At 40.2% G+C, this 12,947-nt stretch overlaps 2 protein-coding genes across 3 annotated transcripts; both read right to left on the bottom strand.

Moving 5' to 3' along the window:
* Window positions 1–3,461: 3,461 nt before the first annotated feature.
* dynll2a (dynein, light chain, LC8-type 2a) lies at window positions 3,462–7,598 on the bottom strand. Of its 2 annotated transcripts, none has more exons than XM_010736653.3 (3): window positions 7,356–7,598; window positions 6,710–6,885; window positions 3,462–5,237 (listed from the first exon to the last, which is right to left on the bottom strand). In XM_010736653.3, the coding sequence occupies exons 2-3, from the start codon at window positions 6,839–6,841 to the stop codon at window positions 5,100–5,102; spliced, it is 270 nt and encodes an 89-aa protein (XP_010734955.1). In that variant the 5' UTR covers window positions 6,842–6,885; window positions 7,356–7,598; the 3' UTR covers window positions 3,462–5,099. The 2 variants fall into 2 exon arrangements, with proteins under 2 accessions (XP_010734955.1, XP_010734954.1); XM_010736652.3 differs by having other exon boundaries at window positions 6,710–6,888.
* Window positions 7,599–8,998: 1,400 nt separating this feature from the next.
* Window positions 8,999–12,771, bottom strand: srsf1a (serine and arginine rich splicing factor 1a). Its single transcript, XM_010736654.3, has 4 exons — window positions 12,188–12,771; window positions 11,477–11,655; window positions 9,945–10,117; window positions 8,999–9,762 (listed from the first exon to the last, which is right to left on the bottom strand). The coding sequence occupies exons 1-4, from the start codon at window positions 12,373–12,375 to the stop codon at window positions 9,565–9,567; spliced, it is 738 nt and encodes a 245-aa protein (XP_010734956.1). The 5' UTR covers window positions 12,376–12,771; the 3' UTR covers window positions 8,999–9,564.
* Window positions 12,772–12,947: the final 176 nt, after the last annotated feature.

The raw sequence follows: 12,947 nt of genomic DNA on the forward strand, positions 1-12,947 counted from the left end.
TCTCTGGCTCAGGATCCTTCTGAACAATATCTGTATTGATCCTCTTCAGATCCTCACTCATGTCCTTGGATGTAGAGTAGATGAACATATTTTCATTTCAAGGATTTTCATACAGTGAAGCTTTCAGTCTCCCCAGACAAACAAACAAAACATGCAACCTACACAGCACATCGTTCTGGCTGTTATTAACATATTCATGTGGCACTTTCCCCCACCCCCCCTTTATCGACATCCCTGATGTTTGAGTCTGAGTCATTTGCCTCCTTGTTATGCCAGTGTTAAGTCCGCCTACACTGGTCATCTCACAGTCTATGAGGTATCTGCAGAGCACAAACATTCACCACATCAATGAGGGCTACGCTCTGAACAAAACAGGAGTGTATTTTCAGCCTGAACCAAAACAACTGGGTCTGTTTGGTACAATTTAAGTTATTCATGACGACCATATGTGGAGCTGAATATAGTCATTTGTGAGCCTATGGATAAAAATATGTCGCACTAAAAGGATTAAGATTTGAATACTTGAGTATGATGGAAACTGAGCAGAACACCATAATAAAGTTGTAACTCTTTGTGTCAGTGGTTGGTTTTAATGCCTTAAACCTGCCTGAGAATATCCAGCTTAAATATCCATACAATCATGTGTGCTGTCGATATGTGATGGTGCTCTGACCATGAATTACAGCTCCGTGTGGGAAGACGGATGGAGGCAGCCCGAGGCTACAGTATGAATGCGAAGCAGCCAGGTATGTCGGGGGAGGAGGAGACGCTGATGGGAAAAACAAGAGTGTAAAAACATCAGTGAAGGTTTGGTGAAAAAGCTGACAAGCCTCTGACGCACTTGTGTTTAAATTGTGAGTGAACAAACACGTGAGACTGCTATGATACATCGTGTTTTTCACATTACTCAGTATGTCTGTGAAGCAGGCAGACTGATTTCTGGAATCATTTTTGAGCTTCAAAGCTTTGTAGAGATGGGAAATTTGCAGAAAGTGTACTCCGATATTTAGACAAAGTGTTCCTGTTAACTCCACAGGGTATCTTATTTCACCCACTTTGACCTCAGTCTGTCTCTAGAAATTATTCATTAGTCACTTGTCCTTTGATTTGTCTTCTTTCTCAGCACTGCTGGCTTTGCACGCTCTTACAGACATCACGTAACCTCAGCACAACCTGAAAACACGAGACAAGTGTCACTCAATACGCCTTCTGCTTTGGTCAATTAGAAAACAACATCAAATAGTGCAAAATATCTCTATGATAGTCATATTTCATGGCAAAACCTTTATTTATACAGCTTTTACAGGAAGTATTTATTGACAGGAATGGAATACAGTATTAATTAGGGTATAACAGAAAATATGTAAAATATGGAATAAACTATCCTATTGTTGTCACAGCAAAAGAAAAGTTATAATGTATATATTACAGTGAAACTCTGGCAACCACAGATGCCAGTTTTTACTGTAAAAACATATTTCATGGGGTTAAAACCTTTATTTCTACAGCATTTTAGGAGGATTTATACAGAATAAAGTAGTATTTTATATTAGAGACTGTTAATTTAACAGTAAAACTCTGTAAATGCATTCATACTGTAAAATATGAAATAAAAAAGCTAACGTGAAACATGAAATCAGTTCATGTTAATGTTGTACTGCAGTCGAGATTTGAAGTAAAACACCAAAATCCTTTTTTCTATAATTACATCACATTGTAATGCATACCATTATCCTGCTGACACATTATCTCTGGACTGAATCTAAGGTCCAACTTCTGTCTCTGTTTGTCGCCTGCAGCCATGAGCCACGTGTACACAAGTGTTCATGCTAACCAAACAATGAGTTCATCGTTATGAACGAAGGTTTGCTTATTTGGTGTAGCACTTTTGGACACTAGTTTGTGCAGCATTAATGGGAAAACAAAACAAATGACTCTATGAGGATTGGGATGATCCAACATAAAGGCAAAAACATGTATGACTTAACTTCCATAATGTTGGAGGACATGAGAGAAAGTCAAAACTGATGCTGCAGATGTCGAGATATCTTCACTTTTATCTCCATATAAAGCTGGAGCCTACATTTCCCATAATGCAACTTAAAGGTCTAATGTGTCAGATTTAGGGGGCTCTATTTACAGAATAAAATATTCATAAATATGTTTTCATTATTGTGTACTATCCTGAAAATAAGAACCATTTTGTTTTTGTTACCACTTGTTGTTGCCGCTAAATCCTACACACTTGTCCTTTAAATCAGTGTATTATTGAAACTAGTGGCAACATCTGTGTCTATGAAGTGAAGCCAATGAAGAAGTGCCAAAAACTGCAGTTCCTCAAACGTCCACTTGAGCCTGGGTACAGAATGAGTCAGTCTCCATAAGCCCCCACGTTAAAATGTCCAATGTTTACAGGCTGGTACAAAACACAGTTTTGGTCTCTATAGCTTATTTCGCGTTCATGACAACTGAAAATCAATGGATGAATAGATGGATGATTTTTAACTACCATGAACTAACTAAAGAATTTATTTTCATGGAGCATGAGTGTATCCCTCAGATGAGTGTCTTGGTGAGCCATATGGGTCACCAACACAACACTACAGCGACTGATGTCACGGTTACGTAGTTCGTACTCCTCATCTCTGAGTGAAGGTCTCACACTTGTTGCCATGGACTGTTTTTCATACCACTTGAGCCTCAGATACTCAGAGTAAACACACAATAAATGCAACACTACAGACTCTACAGTGTGCCTTGTAGCTGTAACACATAAGAAAAAGTAAGTAAAAAGTATAAAAGCATCATTGTTCTTCTTTATAAACCATCATGATGGATTTCATAGGGTCTAAACTTGATTTGAATGAAAGCTTCTTGCCCAATATGAGTAATTTAAGGAAACATAAGGTACTGTTAACAGCTTGCTTTGTCTGACAACAGTCCAAAGCTAAAAGATATTCAAAAGAAAGCAGCAACTTCTCCAAGCGTATGAACTAAAATCTTTGAATTTTTGATATTTTTGCTGAACAAAAGACTTAAAATGACAAGATCTTTGGCAAAAAAAAAATTCAATACACCAAACAGAAATGACCAGTAGCTCATGGTGGCTAGATATTGCTGTGAAATAGCCTTCACCACTCTCGGCTTACTTATGCTACTGTTATACGCTGCAAATTAGCATTTGCCACCATGACGTAATTGTTGTGTGTGGACGATAGTCTGCTGTTTATTGTTACATAACCTTGATTTAAAAGAATGATCTGACAACTTGGTATACACACTTAAGTTTCATGTTGAGAGTTAGAGAATACTGATACCATTTTTAGCCATACAAAACAAATAATGTCAAACTACTTCCTTTAAGTGAACAATAAATAATAAAAAAGTGTCTTGGATGTAATTTCTGTCCATCAGCCAATGAATTAATCTCTTCTTTTGGTAAAATAAAAGACCACAGTGTAATAAGTCAACAATTAATTTTTATTTTATCGAGTTTATACGATTTTGGTTCTGTAGCAACCTACTGGATAACTCTAATGAAGTGCAATTGTACTCAAGCCAGTTACAGTTGAGAGCAATGACAGGCACGTTTTGTGCAAATTTAACAGCATTGGAACGGCTCCTACATATACACAGCAAAAATACATGCCAGAGGAAAACAATACTAAATCAGTTTACATTGACAATAGTTAGGAAGACTTCCCGCGAACACAATCTAACACTTGAGAGATACACATTTCACCCATTGTTGGATTACGGGAGAGAAACAACTGAGTAAACATTCAGTCTGTGGACTAAATCCCTCCAATCTGCCCTCCCAAAGAACACGTTTCAACAGCATCCAAACTTTGTGCATTGCCATTTCAAACTAATCGTATTGACAAAATGAAAAATCAGTTTGCTAGACAAGAGATACACCTGTTTGAAGTTGCTTTAGAGTCCCAACTCTTCCCTGCATGTCTGGCAGTACACTCGCAATGCAAAAATAAAAGGATGGGCGGGGACAGGGGAGGTGATGCAACTTGAAGGTATCACAAGCCACACAAGACAACACAGCCATCTGAAACACACGGGGTGTTAGTAGCCTTGGTAGAGTTGACTGCGGATGTTTTTTTGTTTTTTTTTCTATATCACCTTCCTAACGCTGCTGCTGCTTTATAGCAATTACAGGGACAAGACACACATCGGCTCAGTCCAATATCTACATACTCAAAAGATAAATTATTTAGCTTCAAGATGTTTGATGACGGTTAAAGGAAATCGTGGTTACTATCTTTGAAAACATGCAGAAACACAAGATTAAAATCTAGCTAGGTGAGTCTGGAGATAACCAGTCTGTAGTGTTATTTAGTCGGACATTACAGGCTAAGGTCTGTGTACGTATGTGAGCTTTATTTGCTCTGTCGTCCCTCACAGTGAAAATTTAAGAGCAAACTAAACATCCCTGGAAATGTTCGCACTTGGCTTGTGTTGGATGTTTTGACATCTTTTTCCTCAAAGTGGCTGCTTAAATTTCTATTGGGGGAGGGGGTTTTACTTTTAAATCTAAATTTGTATTCGCGTCTAGAGAAAACAACCCTTTTAAAATTATTACGACTGATGCAGTAATAAAGTGAAGTCATGCTGTATGTTCTCCCGGAGACTGAAGGAAGCCGTTTAACTATTTTTGCCCCGTTAACCAGCTTCTTTTCACGATCGCACGTTGAAAATCTGGATGATGAATTGTTACGCGGTATGATTTTTACCATCTAAACCGACAGATGGAGTCTCATAACAGAGTCACTTAAAAGGAAAGCAGATGCACCACTACATTCTACAGCTTTCCTTTATTATACAATCAAGGGCCACGTTGAGATCTTTTACAACCTAGAATTTAACAGCATCAACAAAAACTACTTCAGTTGCATTCAAATGGCAACTATTGAAAAGTAAACTTACTGTAACATACATATTAAATAGTGTATAGTCCATGCAATTGCGCACGGCCGGTTTTGCATCGTTATGGTATGTCGTTATTAGTGTATGGGACACGTCAGCCACCAGTGCATTTCCGATTTAGGTTCAGGGAGAAAATCTCCTCGACACCCATCAGAAACTTCTCAGCCAGACTTGAAGAGCAAGATGGCCACTTGGCCCAAGTAGAAGTAAATGAAGTGCTTCGTCTCGTGGGTGACGTAGCTGCCGAAGTTCCTTCCGACGATGCAGTGCCAGGTGGGGTTGTACTTCTTGTCAAACTCCTGAAAAAGAAGTCAAAAGAAGACGATTAGATCAGGAACAAATAGCTACGATCCTCAAGTCCCAACTTAACCAAGGCCGCAGTTAACACTGAGGATAGCATGATGATGTCTTTTATTTTTATTATTGATGAATCTGCAGGGTGTTTGTCTCAATTAATCGGTACTTATTTTCAGGTATAAAATGGAAATTGTGCAAAATGTACATTATAACTCACAGTTATAGTTCCAGTCCTTAAAATTAATCTAGAACCTGAAGATATTAAGTTTAATATCATATATGACCAAAAGAAAGCATCAAATGCAAAAGTTTGGTATTATTTTTCATTTAAAAATGAAAAAGGTTGCTCTAGTCTTTAGGAATATGGAGATTTAACTACTATTAGGCCAATAAATGATGAAACTTCATTGATCCCAGAAGAAAAAACTGTAATTTAACGATAAATAAATAAATAAATAAATAAATAAATAGAGGTTCTAAAATACTGAAAGACTACTTTTTTTTAACTTAATCATTATCTCTCTCTCTTTTATTGCTTTTTAAAAAAAAAAATCTTAATCTTCTCTTAATCTTTTCATCGTCTTTTATTTGTTCTATTGTTTTTATCGTTTCAATTTTATCATTTAAGCAGGTGTCCTGTCTGTACAGTCGCCTGTAAAGAACTTTGAATTGCATAAAAACATGTATGAAAGGTGCCAGCAAAGCCAAAGCAGAAGTGCCAAAAACTGCAGTTCCTCAAACGTCCACTTGAGGCTGGCTACAGAACGAGTTAATCTCCATAAGCCCCCATGTTAAAAAGTCCAACCTCACAGCAGAAATAAACATGTTTACAGCCTGGTACAAAAAACAGTTTTGGTCTCTATAACTAATTTCCCCGTTCATGACAACTGTACTGGGGGTGAATTTTTATAGAACTCACTCGTTTAAATTATATTAACGTTTAAAGTTATGTATAATTAACAGCATGGTTGCTTTGTTTGACAGGTAGGTGCTGTTACATGTGGCTTGTTTGAACAACCAGGCATTATTCAGCCCACCAATGATCCACGTCTTTGCTGATTTTCAGATTAGCCAAGAGGCGGCAGAGGCAGGACTACAAACATGGCGCCCACAGAGCTTCAAAAACAGCTCTTTAGAAACTTTACGGCGTCACGCCATCCATTCTTTATACTGTCGGTGGGTGCTACACAAACCCTACACCATCATGTTTGTTAGTTTAAAAAAATACTAAATACTGGTGGACGCTATTATTTTATGTTCGGCAACTCTTTGCTTTTTTTGTTGTGGGGGCTGGGGGGGACTTGTGGACATATGACCTCAGTAATTACGTACGGCCCTGATGATAAGAGCCTCATCTCCACACTGACCAAAAATAGATCAGAGAATTAAAAAAAAAAACAGTAGATCATGTGCCAGTGATGTAAGCTCCAAACTTGGATCCATCTCCATGATGCTACCCCGTGTCCTGTCTCACCTTCTTGATGTAGGCAGCGATGTCCTTCTCTATGTTGTACTTCTCCATGGCCTGGGTGGCACAGTCCACCGCGTCCTGCTGCATGTCCTCGGACATGTCTGCGTTCTTGATCACAGCTTTCCTGTCGGTCATGGTTGGAGGAGTAGGATGATGATGGGGGGGGTGATGGTTGTTGCCTGCTGGGGAAGAAAAAGAGGAAGCTGAAGACAAGTGCTGCACTGAAAATTAACACCGCACGTGGTGATGATGATGATGATGGTGATGATGGGGATGGTTTAGGCCAACATCAGTCATACGCAGGAGATCTGGCATCTCATCTTGCACTGATTCACAATGATAACTCTTATAATCTTAACTACACCATGACAGGAGCGTTGCATAGATTGGCTGCGAAACTTGATACAGGTGGAGTTAAATTACTTTCCCCGATAAAAGCAGCTTCTGCAGCAGGAAAAAAAAAAGTGTCACAATTTCATGTTATTAATTAAAAAATAAATAAATCAGGCACAAATATCAACATGTACAGCGGTGGAGATGATTCAAGACACAGTAAGAGCATCAGCATCACAAGAGAAATCAGAAAGATGTCAGGACATGCAAGTCAATCTTTTTTTTTTTTCCCCACATCGGGAAATCTGCAACTCACCTTTATTCAAACCGACTGAAAACACTTGTTTTCCCGCAAAATAAAGACGCGCACGTCCCCGCAAAGCCCAGGACAGGTGAAAGCTTCAGATGATGCTGCTGCAGCTTAATTGCTTTTTTTTTTTTTTTTACAAGATTTACACAATAAGCATGTGAGGAGGTGAGGTAAGATAAGGTAGGTTGGCTCCTCTCTCTTTTTGCTGTGCCTGCCTGCTCCCAGCAGCTTCTTCACCCCGCCTCCTCTGCTGCAGGATGCGGCCTCTCATTGGCTGAGCCGAGGCCTCCCCGTGTTGTTGCAAGCGTTTTTCTCCAGCTCCTGTCTGCCGGCATCTTATTTCATCCCACAATGCATCATTCACAGTGTGTAACACACCAGCACCACTGACTGACTGACTGTGGGCTAAAAGGGAAACAAGACCTTGGCTTGTAGTATCATTTGGCTGTTTTTCCACCAGACACTGCAGCTTTTATGTGTTTTATATAATTGTTCTAGCTTTAATGTGGCTTTAATCAAGGAAAAAAAATGCAACAAATGTGATTAATAATGAACATTTGTGTCTATAAAAGCAGACGGGGTGGCAAGAAATCACATCAGGCGTCAAAGAACGACAAATTCAAGAGGTCCTTGTTTGAAAATGTTTTTATTGAAAATGCTAAGAGAGAGAAAAAAGAAAGATTAAGCAAAATAAAAACATACAAACTATTCCCAAATAAAAACCCTCTTCCCAACCAAACCCCAATTATTATTTTATTTTTTTAATTCCTTCATACCAGGCATCTACGACTCCATCCTTTGATCCAACTTCCTGGTCCTCAGTTTGGTTTTCTTGTAAAATAAAACTTTAAACTTTAAATAGGCATGTTGTTGTTGTGGGAGGGAGGTAGGGGAGGGGGGCCTAATAAGAAAAAGAACCAAAAAAAAAAAAAAAAGAAAGTTGCTCTGGGACTTCCGTAAATTAGTTTTCAAAACTCTCATTTGAATCCTGGGGGGGGAGAAAAAAAAAAAAAAAAAACTGATCCCGTTCCGAGCATCCATCCTTGCCTATCCCTGTCCCCTAATCGATCCACTCATCCAGCTCCAAGGATTGGGATCCACTGAGCCACTCCTCCAATCAAAACCTTGAAATACCAGGAAGAAAATCAGAGGCAGACTGTTAGAATAAAATGTCAAGATTTTTGGGCCTAATTTGTTTTTGCTTTTTTTTTGTTTGTTTTCTTTTTCTCCATTTTTGAGCAGATCAAGAAAAAAAAATGCCACTGAGCACAAAAACTATCGCTCCCTGAATTAAAAACATTTTTTAACCAATGAGAGGACATTTAAAGTTAAAGTGGGACACTGTTGCAACAAAGTAGTGAATCAGATTTTTTTTTAAACATTTTGACAGCAAAGATGTTACACTTACATCACAACACTTGATCTAGGACTGCTTATTCTGTCACAAGCCAGAGTAGCAAGTTAAAAATTGTATATATAGATATATAACAAAGTACAGCACATATGGCTTTGTTAAATATGACATGCATGAGATGGCAACCTATCAAAACATTCAATTTATGGGAATATGAAGCGTACCATTGCCTCGACCTGATTGCTCCTCAATTAGATGTCCTATCCTGACCATACAAATGAAATGTGCTCCACAATGGTTTTATTCCAAATCACTTTAATCCTTCTCTTCAGATGTCTAAAGGAAGACACAAGGGTAAAATACAGTTAAGCATCGGGCTTCCCCGTCCAAAACAGCCCACCCCACATTATCCAATGAGAAGCTATTGTTTTAAAAAAAACAAAACAAAAACAAAACAAAAAACAAAATCCCAATTTTAAATACTTGCAAAAACATTGAGTGCACGTTATAACAACTCAAGGTTTTTGAAGCACAACACAGCACAATTTCTATTGTCGCCAAAAAATTTGAGAGGACAGAAAGAAGGGGAGAGAGAGAGAGAGAGAGAGAGGGGGGGAGAAAACGAAAAGGACAAAGCAGCTGGAGAGGGCGGGTGAGGAGGGAAAGAGGGTGAACGAGGGAGGAGAGAGAGGGAGGGAAGGGGGTGGAGGGGTACATCTACATACCAAGATCATCCACAAGGACATCGGGACATGAAATGCGAAAATTAAAAATCAATGGCTGACATCTGGAGAAACTCATAAAGAGGTAAAAACAGGAGGGTAATACATCAAAAGGGCAAAACATCGGTGGTAGAAAGGTTTAGGAACGGGAGCGAGAGCGGCTGTGACGAGGCGAGTAGCGGGGGGATCCTCTGCCACGGCCACGGGAATTGCTGCGGCTGCGGCTGGCGCTGCGACTGCGGCTCCTGCTCCGGCTGCCACGGCTTCGGGAGCGTGATCTTCCATAACTCGGGCTGCGGGGACCGTCTAATTTCACACGAATGTAAGCAGTCTCTCCCTGGCGGACACAAGAGAACTTGACATTGAAAAGACAACATTCCTTCCGACGGCGGGAAAAACCACAGATGGAAATGTGGGCCAGGTGTGCGTCAATTAACATGTAGCATTTCCTGTGAAGTACTCACCTCGACACAGCAAAGAAACATTATCCATGACAGTCAATCAAAGCGGCACACATACCTCGTGTGAGCGGAATTTGGTGTTGTCCAGCTTTCGAACGGCATAGGTCATGTCTTCTTTGCGCACAAACTCTACAACTCCGGTTCCATCTCTGAAAACGTCGGCGTAGCACACGTCGCCTGCTTCACGCATGTGGTCTTTCAAGTCCTGCCAGCTGCCGCTCTGAGGGAGGCCTGCAACACACAAACAAGCGGACACGTGGTTAACTTTCCATACTTTTCCATTACATTGTAGTAGCAGGATTAAGTCAAACAGGGCGGTTTCAGTTCAGTTAAAATGTGAAAACTGATTTTCACTTCAAGAACAGTTTATAACCATGAATATTGTGTTTTATTATGACTTATTTAGTATAAACTGTAGCAAACTACCATGTGTTATATTACGCACATTTGTTATGTTTAGGATAATCTGGATTTTTGAATCTTTGTTGTTGACGAATGACAAGAGGGGGAAGAGCAGCAGCAAACAGCCACAGGTCGGAGCTGAACCCTGGGCTGAGTCTTTGTACATGAGGTGCATACTTTACAAGACGAGCTAGCAGGGCACACCGATAAGATGTTATGGTGCAGTCCAATTGGTCAGAGACAACAGGTGAAAATTAGCCTTCTCTGCAAATATTGGCTAATTTAAAGGTTTTTTTAATGCTCTTCCATGAGCACTGTGTCTGCCTACAACACAAAGATGATTACAGCCACAACAGTTTGTACTTTAAGGTATATGCATTGTTTGCACCTTGTTAAAGGAAGCTTTTCCTTGCCACTGTCAGGTCTCTAAATATTATCAAGACTACAGCCTAGATCTGCTTTCTGGACATGTTGCACCATAAGCCACGATTCAATTTGCACTCACTCTCTGTACAACGCTGTCACTTCAGTTCATTTTTCTACAGTCTAATTTAATTGTATATAGTTTTTATCTATATTTCTATCAAAAGGGGTTTTTAGTTTTCTATTTGTAAACTCTTTTACTGCAATTTTTAATGCATGATTACGGTGTCTTGTGCTGCTACTGGACTTATCTATATAAAAAGTGTTTATGGAGATAATTTGTTATTATTTGGTGCTACATAAGTAAAACTGAATGTTTCTACAGCAACTCCCAGCGAATGCATGAACGCCTTAAAACAGCTGTGTCGATGCACATCGCTGTTGATTTTATTTACCGGTTAAATGTGTGACGTATGTGAAATGTTTTGTGGAAACAGTAACTGAATTTAGTAATTATTGAGGTTATTGTTTATTTGTGTATGTGAAATATATATATAAAAAAACTCAGATGTGTTTGTTCTCGTACAGGACGTGTATGAGCATTTACACCTTACATAACGTACATTTACATGCAGGATTAAGCTGTTCAAATGTAAGAAACGTAGAGCACACACCAACCAACATGAAGTTTGTTTGTAAACTTAACTCTGACTTCTTACGGCCAACACAATCCTCCACACAGCAGTCAGAGGAACAAGCCTCTATAACAACAACAAGCTTCCTGTGTAATATCCAAATTAATGACTAACCAGTTTGCATACTTACCCGACACAATCACCCTGTACTCTGAGCGTCTGGACGGAGGCCCGTATCTGCCTCTGGGAGCTCCGCCGATCCCACCGAAGCCGCCTCTGGAGCCTCTGCCGCTCCGGGGAAACTCCACACGCAGTCTGTAGCCGTCGTAGTCATAACCATCGCGCCCATAAACTGCATCGTCGGCGTCCCTGTTGTAAAACACAATACGTTTTTTTAAAATATTAACACACAGCAGCAGCAGCAGCGAGGTTTCACTTTACACATGCAGAAGAGGAAAGACGCAGTCACGCCATGTTAGCCCGATCTGTCTTAGGGGCTAATCCGCCGTGCAGACGCGACTCAAAGTTGGAGAAATGTGGCTTCAACTTTCAGCCTGGCTGGTTTCCCAAAAAAAAGCACGCTGGCATATATAAACACACAAACAAGTGTTGCATGTGCATGTGTGTGTGTGCACAAGCGAAAGTGGGTGTTTGCGGGAACTCGTTAAGGACGCATTAGCACAAATTCGTTTGTTTTTCTTTTTTAAAGCATGTATGCGTTTAAACTCTATTAGCAGCCAGGTAATAAGCTTGAAATAGAAAACACACACACGCCTTGTTTCGTAGTAGTCCGAGTAGTCCGCTCACAGTGCACTCACACACGCGTTGGTCAGTCACACAATAGCGGGGCTCGCTCCTGCGGCCTACAGGCACGTTAGCGCCGTTAGCTTTAGCTCCTCACCTGGGGTCCTCGAACTCAATGAAGGCGAAAGGCGGGCCCCCTCTCCGGTTCTTCAGGTCGATATCTCGGATCGTTCCGTACTTGTAGAACACGTCCTCCACGTCCTTCGTGCGGATGTCAGGCGGGAGGTTCCCCACGTAGATTCGGCAGTCGTTGTTCCCGGCTGGGCCTCGCACAACACCCGACATCGCTGCTGCTGTTACCCGCTTATATGCTAACGGTTAGCTCCGCTCGCGACTAACTGAAACTAACGGTTTGTTTGTTCGATCCTCCAACGGCCCGTGCGCGCGAGTCAGTCACACGTTGATTGATCAGAGATATCCCAGCGTCTTTTTTATTATTTATTTATTTTTTAATTATTTTGTTGTTGCTGCAGATCGGGAGAAAAAAAATACAAAAAAATTAAACTGGCGCCGTTTTTCTTCAACGCTGCAATGTGTGCAGGATATTTTTGGTGGGTGGACAATACACCCCGCGAGGCGCCCTCTCTCTCTCTGCTGCTGTTTTTCTCCAGGAACCGCGCGCTCCTTCACCGAGGCATTCATGAATACCGGAAACATCCGCGGACACCTCCGCCGTACGAAGTAGTCCGCCACTACACCAGGTGTACGGATCAATAATCTCTATTTTTTATTTAAACATTTTATTTAAATATTTCACATAATAACATTTCCTCACATATGACATCATATATTAAATGATATTAATTATATATATGTATATAGAAATGTATATACAGAAGTATATAAAGAGAGTCTAT

Source organism: Larimichthys crocea, chromosome VII (genome assembly GCF_000972845.2).
Source record: "Larimichthys crocea isolate SSNF chromosome VII, L_crocea_2.0, whole genome shotgun sequence".
NCBI lineage: Eukaryota > Metazoa > Chordata > Actinopteri > Sciaenidae > Larimichthys > Larimichthys crocea.